The 23,157-nt window shown below is 38.9% G+C and overlaps 1 protein-coding gene across 1 annotated transcript; it reads right to left on the minus strand.

The window, feature by feature from the left end:
• Positions 1-563: 563 nt before the first annotated feature.
• LOC118803020 (cell surface A33 antigen-like) lies at positions 564-22,799 on the minus strand. Its single transcript, XM_036563517.1, has 5 exons — positions 22,595-22,799; positions 17,438-17,764; positions 7,100-7,417; positions 6,130-6,228; positions 564-1,162 (listed from the first exon to the last, which is right to left on the minus strand). The coding sequence occupies exons 1-5, from the start codon at positions 22,641-22,643 to the stop codon at positions 564-566; spliced, it is 1,392 nt and encodes a 463-aa protein (XP_036419410.1). The 5' UTR covers positions 22,644-22,799.
• Positions 22,800-23,157: the final 358 nt, after the last annotated feature.

The raw sequence follows: 23,157 nt of genomic DNA on the forward strand, positions 1-23,157 counted from the left end.
ACACAGGGTGCGACAGAGGGGGTTAGAGGGAGAGGTTGAACGTGGTGTGAATGCACTAGCAACCTCACTACTAGTCAAAGTCAAAGTCAAAGTGAACTTTATTGTCATTCATACTATAAAACAAAGAGTGCACAGCTGAACAAGATTGCATTTCTCATACTCCGATGTGCAAAATATACATCAATAACATAAAGGCACCTGCACATAGACATACTAGACAGCATAGACAGACATAAAGCCATATGTAAAAGGAGAAAAAATATATACACATATAAAAGAAATTATTGTATAGAAAAAATATTGCAGCGATGCAGCTGCCATACCACACTGGGAGGCTGCTGGTCAAGATGAGAACTATGGTGCCTCTGTAGAAACATGTGAGGATAGAAGGGGGGAGGTTTGCTCTTCTTCGCACAGTGTAGCAGGAAATGTAAACTTGACACTGGTAAATAGTAATAAAGTGATGTGAACATAGAAAATATTACACAAAAAATGCATTTTTATATAGAAGATAAAGTTCAGAGGAAAAGCATGTTGTGTATTGTTAAAGAGAGTTGAGTCGTTTAATGGCCTGTGGGAAGAAGCTCCTGCTGAATCTGGCGGTCTTGCACCACATGCTGTGGTAGTGTTTGCCAGAGGGCAGAAGGCTGAACAGTCCATGGGCAGGGTGGGTGGGGTCTCTGACTATCTTGGTGGCTCTGCTGAGGCAGCATGACTGGTAGGGATCTTGTGTGGATGGAAGTGGGGTTCTGATGATTCTCTCTGCCATCCTCACCACTCTCTGGAGGGACTCCTGGTCTGCAGCGATGCAGCTGCCATACCACACTGGGAGGCTGCTGGTCAGGATGAGAACTATGGTGCCTCTGTAGAAACATGTGAGGATAGAAGGGGGGAGGTTTGCTCTTCTCATCCATCATCCACCATGTCAGGTCGTCCATGATGTGCAGTTCCAAAAACATAGTGCTTCTCACTGACTCCACAGCGTTACGATGGATTGTAAGTGAGGTATGTACCATGTGCTTCCTCCTGAAGTCGACAGTCATTTCATTTGTCTTGTTGAGATTCAGGTTGTTATTGTCACACCAGATGACAATTTGGTTCACTTCCTCTCTGTAGGCTGAGTCGTTGTTATTGCTGATAAGGCCCACAACTGTTGTATCATCTGTAAATTTAATAATGTGGTTTGAGTTATACTTGGCACAACAGTAATGAGTCATCAGGGTGAACGACAGAGGGCTCAGCACACAGCCCTGAGGAACTCCAGTGTTCCCGATGATGGTTTTAGAGGTGTTTATTCCAACTCACACTTTCTGAGGTCTGTCTGTGAGGAAGTCCAGTAACCAGTTGTACAGTGGGGTGTTGATGCATAAGGAGTTTTCTTACCAAGTGCACGGGGATGACTGTATTGAAGGCAGAGCTGAAATCAATGGGGAGCATTTGCACATAACTGGGGTGGGTCGAGTGTTGTCAGGAGTCTGGATGTTATGTGATTTCTGAACAGCTTTCCAAAGCACTTCATCATGATGGGAGTGAGCGCTTTAGGGTGGTAGTCATTGAGTGTTGATGCTGGTGACTTCTTTGGCAATGGTGTGATAGGGCTGCCCTGAATGCCTGTTTAATGTTTGTGTAAATTGGATCTAGTGTGTTTTCTCCCCTACCCTAATGGTGCTATCGGGAATACTGGAATTAAGCCATGTCTCAGTAAAGATAAGGGCACAACAGTCTCTCATCTTGTGTTGGGTGGTTAAATCCAGTCTTAAATAGCCCATTCCAGTGGTTGTTTGACAGCAGAATCGATGGAAGCGCAGGTCTGTGGGGGTTAGCTTTTAGCCTAGCGCTAATAACCACTCAAGTGCCGCGTTTGCGTGGTCTCTCACACCGCTTTCATTGCTTCCTGCGGCGGTTGGTGATGGTAGGTGAGATTTCAGCTGTTTAGGCCTCTGGATTTTGCTGGTGTAGAATCCCCAGTTCATGGAGTATTTTGGGTTCAAAAGCTAGTAAATCCCCAGGAAAGTTGCTGGATGAGTCGGATGCACAAAGTCCGAGCAGAGAACTGTGACTATAGACTAATCTCGCATTCGACTGTGTCAGAATAGAGAGTACATTTAACTTAAAACGCACATCACTAATGGGAGCCAGATTAGCTGCTGCCATGCAGGGCGCCGCCATCTTGAATAGTGTAATAATACTATATTATGTGCATATTATGATTTTTAGGGTGCTGAAAGCTTACTAATGGCAGTGTTCTAAAGATGTCCACCTGGAGTTGAAGCATACAGGCATGTACAGTTCATGCAGAGAGGCAATGAGAACCCTATTTCTCTACATTCTACAGGGCTGAGGGCACCTTCTGGAACAGGCTTTAAGGTATGAACACAGATGTGTTTTCTGCCACTAGTGATCTCTACAACAGTCTGTGTTGGTGAAAGGATACAGGAGCTGCTTATTTTCTCTCTACAGTCGTGTGAACTCTGAAAGCTCTACTATCATCCTCCATTAGCATAGTCCTGATCTTGCATTTAGGAAGGATTTTCAGCACCTTGGACAGTGACCAGCAGCTTTGGGACATTCCAGATGTCAGAGGGACAGAAGAGTCTCTTACTTTTTCACTTCTCATGAGAATAGGTGTTCAGATAATGCAGTCCATCATTCCATTAGATGTACATTTGTTTGCCTTTAAACACTGTCTGGCAGAGGAAAATGAATATGACTGCAGGTTGTCAAATACCAATGTGCGTTTAAGATCCAATGTGGTGAGTATGACTCTGAGCAAAAGGAGAGGAAGATGAACAAATAAACACTCCCCAGAACAAAGCAGAAACCACCTAATAGTGCAACTTAAATTATTTGTGTTTATTACACAATAAACATTCTAACATAATCATGAATTATAGGTGAGTAGTTCACTCACAAATTCATCCAAAAATGCTAATGAGAATTGAGTGCTGACCTGAATATAAGGCACAATGAAATGGTAAAAACATAAATCAAGGTTACATTACGACGAGACTGGTCTATTAGAAGGACAAAGTGACCATAGAAACATAGGATGGCCTCAGCACAGAAGCACGTGGGAGATACAATGCTAGTTTTATTAAACTCAATACTTTGATTGAAAAAAGCAAATAAAGAAATGATTTATTCGAACAAAACATGTTTTATTCAATCTTAATCTCAAGACACATCAATTTAGCTTCTGACCTGTTTCACTTTTCACAGTGTACCAAAAACCTTGATAATTTAAAAAAAATTGACAAAGTAATATCACCCTCATTTGACCAAGAGTTTTGTTTTTTTTTAGCTTGATTGTTGTTTGTTAAATAAAATATAGCAACTGTATTACTTACAACATTTAAAGCTGTACAGTGACAACATGATGACATTTAACTTGCGCTTGACAGTTCTTCATATTGTAACGGGTTTTGCAATTTTTAATATTATTATTGCTGGAACCTTATGTGATGGGTGTGAGGTAACCCGGATTTATTTGAAGTCTACAGACCAGGGCAAGAGAGAGAAACGCTCGCACCAAGGATGCTTTAGAAAAGGGAATTTATTGGCTAAATATCAAACTACTTTTGGACTACACTCAATGATAAACAATAGAAAATAAAACCAGAAAACAAAACAAAACAAAACAAAGTGATAGTAATGAAAGACAAATTAGCTCGAGTAAGTTAGAGTGATTCACGGCTAAATGGTATGAGGCAGTGTGGTTTGGGGAGTCGCTTGGGAGAGCCTCTAGAGAATTAACCTAAGCCTGGACGGGAAGAACTATATGGCTGGATGTGCCTATAAAAGTTCTCTTATTAAATAAATTGGCGTCAGGACCCTGACTGCAAATTGATGGTTCCAGCTTACGTGGGAGTCGGGGGCTGACTTCAGGCGGGTCGTCTCAGGACAGACTCGATCGAAGGCTGGAGCTCACGCGGTGGATCCTCTCCTAGCTGGCCGTGGATGCTGCATCTCCGTGCGGGCACGTGCCTTCCCGTTAGTGATTGGGCGGAGGCGTCTCGTGGCCGTCTGACGGTGGAGCTTGGGCGGCCTTTCGAGGGTCGATCTGTTCACAGATCAGTGCGTGGCTCTGGGTGCGATGCTGGGTCTCCGTGGCGTCAGAACTGCTCCCACTCCGCTGGCGAGGTTCAGGTTGCAATCATGGTTCTGAGGCTGGTGATACTAATTTAACTAACTACCTCTCTTTAGCAGAATCGAAAGTTATGGGTATATTCTCCCGGGCCAGACAAGAAATATCCACCTTCCTTCTCTGAGGGTGGTTTAAACGTAAGGTGTGTAGACGGACAGGCAAGTTACAAAACAAACAAATGTTTCAGATCTGAAAATTTAGCGTTCTAATACTTCTGACCTGTCTTTCTGACCTAGGCCGGCACAAACTTAGAAACTTGTTGCGAACGCAGGAACTCTCCCAAATTTGCGGTGCACTCTGGTTTTGCTCGGCTGGAGGCCCTACCCTTTGGAGGTAGTGCCAGAGTGCTGATAGGTTGACTAGCTTGTTTCCCTCTCTGATTGGTTGTGCATAATTTGAGGAACGCCTTCCCCAGAATCACTGCCGCCTTTGTTTCAGCTAGTTTAAACAAAGAAAAAGAACATTTCTATATCATCCAATTGGTTTAACTTTCAAAATCAAGGAATGAACAATTTAGATATTCAGGCATGTTTCTAAGAGAGAGTTTAACCCTTGTTACCTGATACACAATACATGTCAAAGAACACAGGTACTACTTGCCTATCAACTCTGAACATGACCCAATGCATGAAAAAAATATAATCAACAATAAAAGGAAAGGAACAAAGGAAGAAAGAAAAGAAAACCACATTCAGGATACATCTTGGTCAATGGTCTAAACTCATAGCAATTAAATGGTTGGGTCTGACTGTTATCAAAGTTATACTCTACGTATTTCTAGCACTTAACGATAGAAAAAGATACAGGTAATATTTAGGTACTACCCAACAACAAGATTAATACCACAAGTAGTATTACTTACAGATCATAGAAACGTCGATAATCAAGGAGACAAAGCACGAATCATCAAGCAGAATCAAGCAGACAAAGCATGAGGTTTTCTTGCTTTTTTATGAGCACATGTCCTTACAGTGGTGATGTGGTAATTTGCGGTTTCACCACTTGGGGGTGCTGTGGGTCCATGCTTGAGATCCCTAGGGAATTTAGAAAGTTGGAATTTTGCCATCCAAAGTCGTACAAATTCCGTTTTGGTATGTCTAGTTTAGTTAAAAAGAGTTCTAACGAATGGTTGTAGTTTGGAGGGGACAAACACCTTAGAAATGTACTTTCTGTTACTTAAGATAAAAAGTTGTCCACAGGATTTTGGAGAGCCATGCAGCTGCATTCCAGTGAAGGGTCCTGTTGCCCCCTAGGTCGAGGGAGAGGGGTGCAGCCTCTTGATTCAGCCATAAATCTGACTGAGTCTGGGGTTGGGGTATTAAGCCAACAGCTTTACGCCTCACTCCCAGACTTGCTGGAGCCAAAAGGCCCTTAACTTTTGGGTAAACACTCTGCTTGAAGTAGAGTTTCAGCCAGTGTTTCGCTACAATATTAAAGATGAATAAAAAAAAGAAGTATTTAATAAGCAGTTATAGCACATGAATAAATATTAAGCAGTGAACTGTAATATCTGATGTATATATACAGCTGAGAGTTTTAATGCTGACTGGTGGAGGAGCCAAAATAAGACCAGTAAGAAGTAACACCTGAGTTTTAACAGTATAGATGACAGTTGGCTCACTGTTCATTAAGCAACAGGTCACTCTTTTTATTCAAGTTTCATAGCTGCTTATTAATAATTTTTAAGGTTTTTGTGATCTTATTGACATCCAGTACTCTACTAATTTTAAACCTTTCATAAATCCTTTATAAAGCTAGTCTCATTGAAAAGTCATGCCAAATAAATATTTAAGATAATGTATTTTGGCTGCCAAACACAGAATCACACCAACATTGCAGAGCAATGTTGCACTACTCCAGACTGACCACTCAGCAGTGCTGTAATGAACTCTGACAGGATCTGTTGGAAATATTTCCAAAAAATATTAAATCACACATAGAAGACAATTAGTATAATTAATACAGCTTGATTGTGTAGTTTGTACCTTTGTTTCTCTTGGTGTGATAAACCACAGCTACTATAATGTGGAGGAAGATCACAGTGACCAAGGCAAAGGGGATGAAGGGCAGAGACTGTGGAGGGACTGAAACGAGAAGTGTTACAGTCTGGAGAACATGTTAAAGACTCTTAACTAAAATGTACCAAAGCTGTAATAACTTGTTGCTGCTGGTGTGATACTGCTGTGTTTACCATTGGTCACTGGAGTGGATGCTGTGCCTAGAATGCTTGGATTGGTTAGTCCACTCAACTCTACACTAGATTTTGTAGTTTTATTTGGGTCTTCTGTAGAGAGAGAAGGGTTTTATGGTCATTATAGAAGCATGTAGCTCACTGTCCATACACAGAAACACTAAACGGGTATTCTTTCCCATTACATTATATTGTGTAGTGGAACATAATATTCCTAAGCCTCATCACTTTTATAAGAAATGTATATCATATTCATGTCTACATTCATTATTGTTCTCTCACTACAATACCCAGCATGCAGTATGTAAAAAAGGCTTAATTAGGCCTGAAATGTTGGTCTGAATTGAATTATTTTGTAACACCAACACATTGTTTTTCTTTCCGTTCACTCACTTTAGGAAAGAATTAAATTGATGTAACTTATTTTATACATGTGGAAACATTTGTAAAGACAAAGAGCTTTTATTCCAGTATAAATTTGCTACAATAACATATTCAGCTTTTTGCAGTACTAAATGTAGTGATTGTAACACTTTTCATTGTGAGTATCGCTTTAATAACATTCATATAAATTAATATAAATTATAATGAATTATCTAAAAAATATGTCAATACAATGTTCTCTGATAAATCTGATACAGAATGTGATCAAAGCTGTAGAGCAGAGATTTGAAATATGTATCATACAAACCTGTAGAGAGTTAGTACAGTTTAAACTTAGTATTGAGATGGGAGAAAGAATAGAGATCTCAACAGTATTTCACCTTTAAAAGTCAGTCTGACGTATGTGTGTTCACTCTCTGTAACATAACACCTGTACTCTCCTCCATCCTCTTCAGTCAGGTGTGATATGAGTAGAGAGAGATTTCCTGGAGAGTGACCGTTAACCAGCTGAACTCTGTTTCTGTACTGACCACTCTCACTGTATAGCTCTTCCCATCTGTTTTTGAATCTGTTACGTTTCTCCCAGGTGAATGTCTCAGGTTTGGTGTGTTGGTCAGTGCAGTAACAGGGCAGCAGTACTGACCCTCCTGTATGAGCTGTGACAGTCAGTGTTTTTTTATTGTTGATCAGAGTGCAGCCTGTAGAAACACACATCAGAAAGACAAGGCTAAGCAAAACACTGAAAAAATGAAAATCAAAATTGTTTTTTTTAGGTATGATATGTGGTAATTTGCAAACAAAAACATAACAAAATGTGCAGCCTGCAGAAACACATATCAGTAAGATAAAGTTCACACTCTCTTTATCTCATATCACAGATAATACTTTTTTGAATAAATGAATTCAGGAAATAACTTAATGAAGCTCAAAGCTCTCCCAAAGTCAAGAATTGAATCATAAAATAGAAAATCATATGCATATAATACTAGACTATTAAATGTTCTTCTGTTTTATTTTTGGCTAAGAAACCACTAAAACTGCATCCATCAACCTGAACACTCAGTAACAATGTGAAGAACATTTATGACTATGCACATTGTAAACGCCCCCTCACTGCCTTGTTTCTTAACAGTAATCTCTTCACTCTCTATGTTGATTAAACAGATGAGATAGAGCAGAAATGATAATAAGGTCTCACTATAACTTTAATATCAGAAAGAAAGATTAGTGCACAGATGAGTTTTTAACGCTGTGGTATTTTCACTGCTGTTCAAGGCAGGAGCCAATCAGTATTGATATATAAATTGTGTCATGCATATTAAAAACCAACTCCAAATGAAGATCTGTTTGGCTGCCAAACTGGACACAATGAAAGAAATGAAAACAAAAAAAAATCTTCTACTTAGTTTCCAGTTAACTAACAATAAATTAACCTTTTAAAAGGCCAGTATTTAATATTTTCATGCTAGCCCCAAACAAATTGTCCAGCACAGAGTTACTACTATGATATATCTATCGCTGTTGTCGGAAAAAAAAACCTTATATCTCCATTTTTGATGTTTTTCAGTTTTTGGCAATTTAAAATTCCTGTTCCATTGTATGTAAATTTAATGATGAATGGAGTAGGAGAAGACCTAAAATGATTTGGAAAAACCTGGTTCCATTGACTATATATAGAAGAAGATGAAATTTTCCTAATAGCAAGGCAATAACTATACATATATATATATATATATATATATAAATACACAGTGGTGTGAAAAAGTGTTTGCCTCCTTCCTGATTTCTTATTCTTTTGCATGTTTGTCACACTTAAATGTTTGAGATCACACTTTAGACAAAGATAACACAAGTAAACACAAAATGCAGTTTATAAATAAAGAAAAAGTGAAAAAGTGATTGCCCCTTAAACCTAATAACTGGTTGGGCCACCCTTAGCAGCAACAACGGCAATCAAGCGATTGCGATAACTGGCAATGAGTCTTTTACAGCGCTGTGGAGGAATTTTGGCCACTCATCTTTGCAGAAATGTTGTAATTCAGCCGCATTGGAGGGTTTCCAAGCATGAACCGCCTTTTTAAGGTCAAGCCACAGCATCTCAATCGGATTCAGGTCAGGACTTTGACTAGGCCACTCCAAAGTCTTAATTTTGTTTTTCTTAAGCCATTCAGAGGTGGACTTGCTGGTGTGTTTTGGATCATTGTCCTGCTGCAGAACCCAAGTGCGCTTCAGCTTGAGGTCACGGACAGATGGCTGGACATTCTCCTTCAGGATTTTTTGGTAGACAGCAGAGTTCATGGTTCCATTTACTACAGCAAGTCTTCCAGGTCCTAAAGCAGCAAAACAGCCCCAGACCGTCACACTACCACCACCATGTTTTACTGTTTGTATGATGTTCCTTTTCTGAAATGCTGCATTACTTCTACGCCAGATGTAACGGGACATACACCTTCCAAAAAGTTCAACTTTTATCTCGTCAGTCCACAGAGTATTTTCCCAAAAGTCTTGGGGTTCATCAAGATGTTTTCTGGCAAAACTGAGACGAGCCTTTATGTTCTTTTTGCTCAGCAGTGGTTTTCGTCTTGGAACTTGGCCATGCAGGCCATTTTTGCCCAGTCTCTTTCTTATGGTGGAGTCATGAACACCGACCTTAACTGAGGCACGTAAGGCCTGCAGTTCTTTGGATGTTGTTGTGGGGTCTTTTGTGACCTCTTGGATGTGTCGTCGCTGTGCTCTTGGGGTAATTTTGGTCGGCCGGCCACTCCTGGGAAGCTTCACCACTGTTCCATGTTTTCACCATTTGTGGATAATGGCTCTCACTGTGGTTCACTGGAGTCCCAAAGCTTTAGAAATGGCTTTATAACCTTTCTCAGGCTGATAGATCTCAATTACTTTGTTTCTCATTTTTTCCTGAATTTCTTTGGATCGCAGCATGATGTCTGGCTTTTGAGGATATTTTGGTCTACTTTACTTTGTCAGGCAGGTCCTATTTAAGTGATTTCTTGATTGAGAACAGGTGTGGCAGTAATCAGGCCCTTTCTTTTTCCCTTAATAATAAAGACCTTCATTTATAAATTGCATTTTGTGTTTACTTGTGTTATCTTTGTCTAATATTTAAATTTGTTTGGTGATCTGAAACATTTAAGTGTGACAGTATATATATATATAAGCCGGAAAACAAAAAAAGTAATAGAAAAGCATGTTCATTCCTAGTCTGTTAACATTTATCTGCCTGCTGTGATGAATTGGCTGATAAATACTGAAAGTTTTAGCATGCAGTTTTGAGTGTCTTGAGAAAAAATACTAAATGTATTCATGTATGCAATGATTTTTAAATGCTGAAAATAAGCCCAAATATTGAGTAAGTTCACATTGGTTCAAAAAGAGAGAGAGAGAGAGAGAGAGAGAGAGAGAGAGAGAGAGAGAGAGAGAGGCAGGCATATCTGTCCTTAAACTGACCTGAATCACTTAAGTACACAGTAAGTATGTGTCTTTAACTAACTTATATTTGACACATAGATATTAGGATAGGATACATACACAAACGCAATGTTATGAACATTAAGAGAAAATGTCACACTCACCTTCAGAGACATGAAGCCCAATGAAGAGAAGATAAAAAGTCAGCAACATTCTCACTAGTAAAACAACACTGAGTTCACAGCACACTGACAGCTCCACACCCAGCACTACACTAGCCCTGTATACCACACTGAGTACACAGCTCTCTCAGCAGCTCTTCACTCTAATGTCCGTGCAGTTCACAGGAGCTGGGAGGCAACCTGTACTTTACAAGAAATCTTTCATCTTTTAAAGTTTTTGTCATCAGCTTTGTAACACTCTCAGAACCACAAAGTCACATGGTTTCCTCTGAGTCAAGAGATCTCTTACTGCATCGTCTTTTGTGGTGCATGATTTCACACTACACACAACCATACTGACCATGGTACTGTGTTTGCAGTGGACATGGGATGGGGGTAGGGATGGTTAAGTGTCTGCTAAAAATGAAAGAGGGAACATGAGAGACAAATGAATCAGTTAACCACAGTAAAGTTAAACATGTCCCTCTTAAACTCTTTTCTGAGCTTACATTGTGCTGGACCACATACATTGTTTCTAGGGTTCATAAAAGTGATTTGTTTTGAGTATCTCCAGGAGCTACAACCGCATATGTAGAGTTTGTGGGGAGATCACTTCATTTGAAAAGCCAGTGTTGCAACAGAAAAGGATTTTGTACCGCACCAATTACTTCACATTTCTTTCTTTCTCTTTTCCAAGAACTATCGTCCCTCAATCTGTGGTCACAAGAGAAATGAGGAAGTGTGTGAAAAAGAGCAAGGTGTTTTAGAGAAGTAAAACTGAGAACGGTGCAGTGTTGGTGGACCACACACTGCAATACACAATTCAGAATAAGACATAATTAAAATATAGTAACACTGGGAAATGCACCATATGAAAAATAGCAAAACTTTACAACTACCCAGTACTGAGTAAGAGTTAACAGTAATTGTTATTTATACACATTTGTCCATTTTCAAATTCTGATTAAATAATTATTTGTTCACAACTATTAATGATTAGTTAAGTGTTTATTAAACAAAGTTATTATGAAGTGTTGCCAAATATCTTTATGCCTTTGGCATAACCCAGTCATGGTTGGTTCAAAGTGAGATTTTTGTGATTTGGTCCATACCTTTATAATTAGAAACAACCAGGATCTCGACACATTAGATATGTAGATCTAACGCATGTTAATCAACAATACACAAGCTGATGATATCAACACTCTCAGATATATTTGATCTCCTCTGTCCAGGTGGTACATTTGTGGTCATGTGTGCGTTCCCACAATGTTGTAGGGTGCCCCATTTCTCATTTTAGTGTTTGAAGGGACACTCAAAAGCAACTTCTTTGCACACTTACAATGTTAAAGACTGCATCAATATAGAATTTTAACTAAAATTCCTTGGGGTACCTCAGAGGACAAATCAGTTTATTTACAGCTGCCTGACCATCATGGCGGAGAAGAAGATATTCAAGTATTTTAAATGCATATATTAACTGATGAGTCATTGATGTGTATTATGCATATCCCGTACGTTGCACTGGTCTGTCACCCCTCATGACCTCTAACAGTGAGTCAGATGTGGCATGCACAGACTTTGGCAAGGGTGTTTCAAAAGGGGATTTCTGGAAAAGTTCATGTAAGGTTTTTTCAGTATTTTAAAATAAATTGATTTAAACGTGTTACACTGCCTAAGTAAGCCATGATAAATCAGAACAGCCTATTCAAGCTGCCTCAAATGTACGTGAATGAGCAATAAGGAGGAGTGCCAGCAAGGCCCCTTCTACTTTGACTGCAGCCTTCACTTTGAGACATGCCTTGGGTGTTCTGAAGTTGGACAGGACTAGCACTGTTGTATGTTCTAAACTGACAGCAAAAAGCAAAATGAATGGTAGCAGTACTGTGCAATGAAACTGGTGATTTAAAGCAGTTCAAATTATGGATGAAACCAAAGTTTTCATATTAAGCATTTCAAGCTCTTAAAAAAAAAAGCATTAGCAATTTTAACACAAAAAGGGGCTGGATCTCAATTATGGACGCTTCCTCGTGTGCACTCTAATGTCTGTGCAGCACACAGGGGCTGTGTGACAATCTCCTTTTTCTAGAACTCTTCTGTCCTTTAAAGATTTCATCATCAGTTTCGTAAGAACTGCAAAACCACACATGGTAACATGGCGCCCTGAGTTGTGAGATCAGTTAGTTTCTTATTTTGTGGTGCAGCTTTTCACAGCAGACACACACACACACACACACACACACACACACACACACACACTCACACACACACACACACACAAACACACACTGACCAAGCTACCATGTCTGCAGTGGTCATGGGGTGATGGGGGTGAAAGAGATAGCCCTGATAATTCCTCAACTGTTTCTGACTGTAGATATATTTTATTTTTTCCCTATTTTATATTTATATGCTGTACAGCAGTCATGTCAGATTTAAACGTTTGTAAATCTGCTCCTATGCTTCTAAAGTAGGCCTTGGCTTTAAGACTTATCCCTATTGATAAAACTATGCAGGCCAGACCACAGATCACCCTCACTTAAATAAATCAAACACAATGTTGTGATATATCATGCTTTCCATATGAAGCTATTTCTCTGCAGTTCTAAGCTTTTCCTTCATTTTAGTCTCAATATTTCTCCAAACCATGTACAGGTAGACTATGATCTTCGATGTTTGTAGCCATGTGAACAAAAATGTTGTGATGTTATATGATATCTCTAGTTCTTCTCTCTGGAACATTAATGATTGTGAGATGTGATCACATGGTAGTGTAAGACTGATGTGAATTTACTTCAGATGTTGTAACTATTTGTAGTACAAACTATTTCATGTTTCTATAATGATGGAAGGTGGACTACACTCCCAAAAATGATGGTTCTTCCAGGGTCCTTTAGTAAGAAAAACAGTTCTATATAGAACCATGAACACTCAAATAACCTTTGCTTGATTAAAGGGTTCTTTTACATTGTTAAATGGTTCTACAGACTGATGGAGAATGTGCTATGTATGGTTCTATATGGAAACCTTTTGAATTGCATTCTATATAGCACCAAAAAGGGTTCTTCTTTTGTTATGATGTCAGGCTTGTTACAGGCAACACTTTTTGGTGTTATATAGAACCCTTGTCAAAAAGATTCTATACAGGACCATTTGCATGTTCTCCATGTTCTCCATCAATCTGAAGAACTCTTTCAGAATGCAAAGTACCATATAATCATGAAAATGGTTCTTTGAATGTTCATGGTTCTATACAGAACCATTTTTCCTTACTGAAAAACCCTTGAAGAACCATTATTTGTATTATGGAAATAAATAGAAGAAAATTAACCATCCTCTCATACTGAATTACACTGTAAGGATTTGCTCTGCAGTCTAGATCTTGCTTTAAACTATGATAGAACACTGCACTTTAGATTAGAATGAGTTTGTTTGTGTTTGTTATTTTTATATTTAATTTTTCACTTATTAATACTATGAAACATTTTTTATGATAATTGTCAAAAATATTGAACATAAAAAACATGGATCAGTAAATTTTTAAGCTGAAGTTTTTTTGTTGCAAAGATATTGTTTATTTGTAAGCAAATTTTATTTTCACTTTGAGTCAAAGATTGTAAACCTTAATCAAAAAGAAAAGCAAAAGAAAAGACATTAAATAAATATAATTCTTGAGCCAAACCCATTTCACCCCTCGCCCTGACCACGTAGCCCTTAGCCCTTCGTTTTGTGCTTTCACATATAGGGGTAGGGTGTCCCGATTCTTGTTGAGATAGAGGAGTAGGGCAAAGTGTTAGGGATACATGACCCTCCAAACAGTTTTTTGAGAAAAAAAAGAGAAAAAAACAGCAAGATGTTAAATGTGAACATCTTCTATGTTAAAAATGATATGATAACCATTGTATTATCTTAGAACAGGAAAATTTGAATGAGAAGCTGGCTTCTGCTTCATATTACTGAAGAATTAGGGGTGGGCAATAGTAAATAATTGTTGCATCCCCGCTTTCTGAAGGCATATGATGCTCTAAATGTAACTAAAGCCAAGCAGTGAGGAGCTGAACTTTACCCTCCTCTGCTGTCACTGCAGACTGGAAGGGTCGCCTACAGAGCAGCACTGGTAGCTGTTAATGAAGTAACGTTCTTTTTATTTGAGGGTCCCATTTCGTAGAGGAAGATTTCAACCACTACCCCTTGTAACTCAGTTTCCAAGGGGCAAGGTGACACTCTAAAACAAGGGGTAGGGGTAAAAATAAGAAATGGGATTGGTCCCTTCAGTGGTGCTGGAGGATGTTATTAGTTGACTCTGATGGTGGCATATTCACTCTTATCTCCACTGTCAGTCACTGTGGGGGAGCTGGTTGTGTTACTGTGGACTACAGTAGAGTACGTCACCTGATCCTGCAAAGAGAACACAAATATTAATATACACAAGCACATATACACACAAATAACACTCATCACTTTAAGTCACTTTAGAGTTTGTCTAAGTTCAACAGAAAGTGGTTCTGTAGACCTTGGAGAGCCATTATGCATTGCAGTTAGCATAATTATAATATTGTATTTATGTTTCTAATGTAACTTACAGTGATGTTTCTAGTTTGAAGGTGTAAAGCACATATATATTCATATAAATAGACCATATATTCTATAATAAAGTGTGTGTATGGACTGTGATGGGATGTGATGGGATGGGACTCACCTGTGTCTCCTGGTCTCTCCTCTTCCCTCTTTTTTCTCCACTTCCAATGTGTCCTCGCCTCTGCCCTGCAGAATGAAACCATACAAAGTGAGACACACTGTGCACATCTCAAAAGAGTGTGTGTGTGTGTGTGTGTGTGTGTGTGTGTGTGTGTGTGTACGTGTGCACCTCTGTATTTCCAGTAGATGACTCCTCCAATTGCCAGCAGGAGAAGAAGAACAGGAATAATGATTGAGAAAAGCATGGTGAGAGACATTGTACCTGTGTGTGAGAAAACAGAGACAGAAAGAGAGTGAGAGAGAGAGAGAGAGAGAGAGAGAGAGAGAGAGAGAGAGAGAAAGTGAAAAGTACACTCTTAAAAAGATGGTTCTTCATATTCTTTAGTGAAGAAAATGGTTTTGTATAGAACCATGAACACTCATGAGTTTTATATACAACCAAAAAGGGTTCTCCTATTGTTACGAGCTTGACATCATAACAGTAGAAGAACCCTTTTGGGTGCTATATAGAACTCTTGCCAAAAAGGTTCTATATAGAATCTCTGCAGTACATTCTCCATCTATGTTATGAACCATTTCACCATGCAAAGACACTTTAATCATGCAAAAGGGCTGAGTATTCATGGTTCTAACTTTTTGTTGTTGTTGTTGTTTACTAAATAAACCTCGAAGAACAATATTTTTTAAGAGTGTATGATGGAATACAGCACATTGAACTACAAACAATAAATTCAGATATGAAACCTAGGAAGGGTTCTCCTGTTCCTCTATGTGCAGAGCAGTGAATTCTGTAATAAACTGACTACACAGAAAGCTTCATGCTGGTGCAGAATTGTATAGAACATGATAAAGACTTCACACTAAAATATAATAAAGCAGTTGCATCTCACTGCTGCTGTGAGTCGCTGTGCTGTGCTTAACATCAGGCATTGAAGCAGTTGGACTGGTATTTACACTGACCTCTGCAGTAGATGTTGTAGTTTTAGTTGGATCTTTTATAGAGAGAGAAAGGCCTGATAGTTACTGCAGGAACAGAGCAGCAGCAAACAGCTTACTGTAGATACACAGTGACATTGTTAGCATTTACTATTCATTGTCAAAATATTGGTAGTGCTCTATTTTATGGTATGCTAATTAACTAGTATTTAATGAGTAAACATACACAGCCAATTACATAGTGTTAATGTATTTCTGTGTGTGTGTGTGTGTGTGTGTGTGTGTGTGTGTGTGTGAGTGTCCATATAAATAAATAGATAAAAGTATGATTGAATACAGCAATAACACACAATGAATTCAGATATCAAACTCTTGTGCGGAATGTTTTGGAACATGATAAAGTCTTCCCATTAAGATATAATAAAGCTGTTATATCTTACTTTTATTGGGAGTCTCTGTACCATCAGGCATTTTAGATGAATGTGTGGTTGAAGTGGTTGGTCTGGTGTGTTCATTGTCCACTACAGTAGATGTGATAGTTTCAGGTGGACCCTCTGTAGAGAGAGAAGAGTTTGATAGTCAATGCAGGAAAAACATACCAGCAAACAGAGTTACACAGTTACCCAGTGATATCATTAGCATTCAATTAATATATGAGTACACTGTGTGTGTGTGTGTGTGTGTGTGTGTGTGTGTGTGTGTGTGTGTGTGTGTGGCAGTCAGGCTCAAATTGAAGTTTCTGTGTATTTTGCTTGTTGTTTTCTTTGTGTAAGTAATTCATTTAGGTCAGTTTAAGTTTTCTTTAGTCAAGACAACAAATAGTTTCTGTGTAAATACAATTTACATTGTTACACATCATTGTACAGTTTAGTTTCCTTCAAATTACAGAGGACTTTCCAGTATGAACCTGTTGGAATGTTTGGTTCTAATTTCTAAATATGATGACAATAAGAGAACATGTAGTTAATGTGTAATTACTATGTACAATATAATAATTTTATTTACGATCCTGTTTCCATCATATTACAAAGGACTTACAAATAACATTAATAAGGTTGGAACAGATTATTGTACTGGAATAAAAGTACATACACTATTTTACTCTAGATTTCTCTTTCACATAATAATAAAACATATTGAAAGCGAAACTATACCCGGTGTTTCTCACATTATTTACTCTGTACTTAGGCAGGCATATTACATATTTACCATTTGAATTCTAAGTAAGAACTTTTGTACATGCCTGATAATTTTCATGTGCAAAGTATGTACCAGAAAATCACTAGTAAGTACTCTATATTTACCAATTAAATTCTAGTTACTTACCATAAAACATACAAATGTATGTTAATACAGTAAACAAAATGCAGTGTCACCACAGAATGTGATTAAAGCTCATGAGCACAGAAATTTGTTATGTTTACCTAACAAACCTGTACAGAGTTCAGATTAAACTTAGTATTGAGGAGTAAGAATGAACATACATCCCAAACAGTGTCTTACCTTTAACAGTGAGTCTGACATATGTGTAATCACTTTCTGTGAGGTCACACCTGTACAGTGCTGTATCCTCTTCAGTCAGGTGTGATATGAGTAGAGAGAGATTTCCTGGAGAGTGACCATTAACCAGCTGAACTCTGTTTCTGTACTGACCACTCTCAAAGGATATCTCTTCCAGTGTTCTCGTGTTTGGGTTTAGTTTCTTCCAGGTGAATGTCCCGGGTTTGGTGTGTAGGTCAGTGCAGTAGCAGGGCAGCAGTACTGACCCTCCTGCATGTGCTGTGATTCTCAGTTCTTCTCTAGTATTCCGACTGTTAACCAGAGTGCAGGCTGCAAAAAGACAAATCAGTAAGGTAAGAAGAAACATCAATGTAACACTCCCCCTCTAAATAAATAAAAAAAACATCAAAGTAGGGGAGAGCAGAGCGCATCGCATTTTGTTTTTTGCTTAATTATTTTTGAAAGTAGTTGAGCAAAATGAATATCTACACACAAATCCGCTATGAATTAAAAATTAAACCTAACATGTGGGGGTGGTCTCTGAAATAGGCAAAAAAGAGCAGCCACCTAGGACCCCCATATACTGTAGGTGCAGAGGTGCATATGTGAAATAACCTATTCAAATATATTTGTACATGGATGATTCTACTGAATTGCTCCAGTAGTCATTGTTGGAAACATCTTTACTTCTGAAAGACTCAACCTCTCTGCGATGCTCATTTTATATCCAATCATGTGACTGATCTGTTGCCAATTAACCACCACATTACAAAACTTTACCAGCCTTTTGTTGCCCCCTTTTTTGTATTCAAATTCAAAATGGGAATATATTTTTTAAAAAACGATAACATTTCTCAGTTTCAACATTTTATATGTTGTCTTTGAAGCATTTTCAATGAAATATAGGGTTTAAATGATCTGCACATCATTGCATTTTGTTTTAATTTAGATTTTTCACAGCGTCCCAACTTTTTTGGAAATGGGGTTGTATATAAAGAACTGGGATCTATCACATTCTGATCTTTACAACACGTTTGTTGAAGTGTATCATGGCACCAACAAAGTAGATTTCTGAGGACCTCAGAAGGAGAGTTGTTTAAGCTCATCAGGCTGGAAAAGATTACAAAAATATCTCTAAAGAGTTTGGACTCCACCATCCACAGTCAGACAGACTGTGTACAAATGGAGGACATGCAATACCAGTGTTACACTCCCCACTCAACAGTGAGTCTGATGTATGTGTATTCACTTTCTGTGAGATCATACCTGTACAAGAGCAAGGCATGTCATAGGCCATGAGGTCACAAATGAACCCAGAATAACTTCTAAGCAACTAAAGGCCTGTCTCACAGTGGCTCAATTAATGTTAATGTTCATGAGTCCACCATCAGGACACTGAGCAACAATGGTGTGCATGGCAGGGTTGCAAGGAGAAGCTGCTGCTATCCAAAAAGAACAATGCGGTTTGCTAAAGATCACATGCACAAGCCAGAAGGCTACTGGAACAATGTTTTGTGAACAGATGAGACCAAAATAGATCTTTTTGGTTTAAATGTGAAGCTTTATGTTTGGAGAAAGGAAAACACAGCATTCCAGCATAAAAAAAAACGTATCCCACCAGTGAAACACGGTGGTGGTAGTATCATGGTTTGGGCCTCTTTTGTTGCTTTTGCAATGGCCCTAAGCACACAAGCTGTTCTACCAAAGAATGGTTAAAGAAGAATAAAGTTAATGTTTTGAAATGGCCAAGTCAAAGTCCTGCCCTTAATCCTATAGAAATGTTGTGGAAGGACCTGAAGCAGCAGTTCATGGGAGGAAACCCACCAACATAACAGAGTTGAAGCTGTTTTGTATGGAAGAATAGGCTAAAATTACACTAAGCGGATGTGCAAGACTGATCAACAGTTACTGGAAATGTTTAGCTGCAGTTATTGCTGCACAAGGGAGTCACACCAGCTAAAGGGTCACAAACTTTGTTGCCACCAAGTTTTATGCAGAAATATGGAAAATTCTAAAGGTTTCACAGACTTTGAAGAATATATATATATATATATATATATATATATATATATATATATATATATATATATATATATATATATATATATATGGTTAGTTTGAAAGTGTGGTGTGATTGAAAAATATATTTTTAGATTTTTTTGTTTGTTTTTTTTTGGGGGGGGGCACATTTTTGTTTTGACTACTTCCCAAATGTACTTTGGCTGTGGGAAAATGTTTCAAAATGTAAATTTATCATCTCACGAATGTGTATTGATCAAAATGTTGAATAGCTGGCAACCTAAAGAGTCATAGACACGTACAGTAAGAGAAGCAGTAGAAGCATGTACATCGTCTGATGCCAAATCACTGATCATATCACAGGCCACATCCTGACCATCCCAAACCTGAAGCATATACATACATACATATATGCATGTAATATCACAGAAAAAGATCTCTATGTACACTGGCAGCTATTAATTAATTAAAAGTAATATGGGTTCATAGAAGAAAGAGTTTCACTTAATAATGACACTACTGTAACCATCATGGTCACATGATCATGTTTGTTTTTTTATTTGTTTTTTTTTTTTTTTTTTTCTTACCATAGGTTATATATTATTGCTTGCATTTCCACCTACAGCCTCAGGGGGAGCTGTAATCTATACTGACTCCTTGAGGCAGGTTCAGGAAATGAAAAGGCAGGCAAACAGGAAGTAGAAGAGAGTTGTTTGCAACACATGTACTCTCTGCTTGGGCTATTTGTCTCCTGTACTGGGAAACTTGTGTTTCTATGCTGGTGTAGGTACAATGTTTTTTGTCCTTATACAGTCTGTGAACCATGTTCATGAAATTATTATGAAATGTATGGTTTCCAACTGGGTTTATTGAAGCTGTTAGCATACTATGCTAACTCCAGGCTTTGTTTGGTTAAACCCTACATTATTGTTGTTGTTTTGCTCATTTTCAGTAGTTAATGTATTATTAGGAGGAGACTTTATGCCACCCATCAATTCCACTGTTGGTGTAAGGATTACTGTTCCACATATTCCGCTGGACATTTGACCAAAACACCAGGAACTCAATACATTGAAGGCTTCACAGTGTGTTTGTGGACCTGTTTTGGTTCTATTATTTTTGCATTTCCTTTTGACCCACCCACATACATCTTCCTCCGTAGCCCAGTAGGTACCCATATTTTCTTAACGTTTCTGTGTGACCCTATTTTAAGTAGCCGGTTACATAATGGTGGCCCGTATGGGGACCTGCACAGTTTCAAGAATAGAAACTACTGCCTACCTTTTGTCTCATTTTCATTTGCCTATTCTCAAAAGAACCCAAACTCTCTGTAAAGATGGCTGTGAGTACACAGTCACAGGGACTGGATGGGTCCTCACCCCCTTTAGACTTGACTGCTGGTATTTTGTGACTTGAAGATCCATGAATGACATCATTGACACCGGGAGCCAGCTATACATCTGCTCAGATGATGAGGAGGAGATATCAGAACCTGGTGAGAGCCAAGAGGACCAACAAAACTGGCCTCCCCCTCCTGTGGACAATATTCCTGAAGGTTGGGAATATTCCCTGAGCCTTGGTCTGTAAAAGAAGTACAGGGGTTCTAGGGGATGGCTGGATGGTACCATCGCTTCATTCCACGGTTTGCCGACAGAGCAGCCTGCTTGAACGCTCTGAAAAAGAAAGATGCCACGTGGATGTGGACTGACGAGTGCAAAAGAGCCTTTCAAGACATCAAGCAGGCCTTGATCTCCTCACCAATCCTGCTGCCACCGGACTTTATGAAGGGTTTTCAAGTGCAGGTTGATGCAAGTGACAAAGGGCTGGCAGTGGTACTCCTTCAAGAAGTGGAGGGACAAGAACATGCAATCACGTACGTTTCCAGGCTTTTGAAAGGTGCCGAGCTGAATTACTCCACTTTAGAAAAGGAGTGTCTTGCAGTGAAATGGACCATTGAGAAGTGGAGAGTGTACTTTGAAGGACAACACTTTGAAGTGGTAACAGATCATGTTGACCTGTCTTGGGTTTTTAACCATCCCAAACCCTCCTCAAGATTGACCAATAGTCCACTTGCAGGGATTTTCTTTTACGGTTCGGTATAGGAAAGGGACGTGCAACATAGTACCAGACACCCTGCCACGTATCATACCCATACCTGAAGAAGGAGTGGTAGCCACCTGTCAAGCCACAGCCTCCCATCAGTAGTGACTAACACTTAAATTAATGATAGCCATTCATTTTCAGCACAAATTATAAAGAAAGCAGCAACACAAAGCAATCACATTAACTGCTCTGTCTCTGATTTTTCTAGAAGTTTACAAGCACTTTGTGAGGCAATTACAGAAACTAATCACAATTGACTGGAATTGAATTGAATTACTGGGGTGGCTGCTGGAATTTTAAGCTCACTGTGCTAAAGCATTAGCTTTTCAGGCTGCTGTAGCTTTGCACCAAAGCCAGCAATACTTAAGCAAGACTTTTCAAGCCTTGGACAATATCGAGCAAGCTTCAATCAGCATTTCACTCCAAAGAGAGGGGCAGAGCTCATCAAATAATTCATAAGCGTACAATAAAAGGGAAAAAAAAAACAGCTTGATTCTTTCTAGGGTCGAATCGTAGTGTTGGAAATGCACATGTAAAAACACTTCTGGGCATTTTTCACCCTGAACAAAGTCACATGTCTTCTGTGTAGACATCAGAGAACAATTGAAAATGTGTACTAAATACATTCTATGGCAGCTTTAAAGTCTCTTTTGTGGGTAAGATAGAGAATAACGAGGGAGCTAAACTAAACTAAGACTAGCTCATTTCATGCATGTTTACTGTAAAGTCTCCTCTCCACAGACAGTGGAGTTGGGGGATGGGCTGGACACGCACCATCACTGTGACTTCTAATAAACTCAGTATAATTACAAAAGTGTATAACATTAACACATGATTCCTGTACCTACATTGTCCTTCCAAGTTAACTGTCTCATCAGATTAGGATGCAAATTCACCCCCCTCTCCCCCACCAGTGTTCAACTCAAGTTAGTGCCCAAAGTAGAATCTACGATAATACATTGAAGCTTTACAGTACAGCTTTACATTTTAAATAACATTTATAATGTTATGAAGATTAGGATAAAATGTCACACTCACCTTCAGAGACATGAAGCCCAATGAAGAGAAGATAAAAAGTCAGCAACATCCTCACTAGTAAAACAACACTGAGTTCACAGCACACTGACAGCTCCACACCCAGCACTACACTAGCCCTGTATACCACACTGAGTACACAGCTCTCTCAGCAGCTCTTCACTGGAGTCTAACCCACTCTAATGTCTGTGCAGCTCACAGGAGCTGTGTTTAAATCAGCTAGACTGGAACTCTTCTGTCTTTTAGAGACTTTATCAGCAGCTTCTTCAGAACCACAAACCACACACAGTGACGTAGTGGACTGAATCGTGAGAACACTTGCTGTTTCCTCTTTTGTGGTGCATCATTTCACACCACACACACCCACACTGATGAATGCACTATTTCTGCAGTGGACGGTTGGTGGGGGAGGGAATGTAGCTGGGGGGGAGTGGTTGAGTGTCAACATGTTTGGTCTGCATGCACAGGATGCTGAAAGCTCATTCTCAGAAAAGTGTGGTAGTACCTTGATTTGTGTGCCTGGATCTTTCATTTTCTTTGTAATTGGTCTTAAACTGTATGTCATG

Source organism: Colossoma macropomum, unplaced genomic scaffold, assembly GCF_904425465.1.
Source record: "Colossoma macropomum unplaced genomic scaffold, Colossoma_macropomum, whole genome shotgun sequence".
In the NCBI taxonomy this organism is placed as follows: Eukaryota; Metazoa; Chordata; class Actinopteri; order Characiformes; family Serrasalmidae; genus Colossoma; species Colossoma macropomum.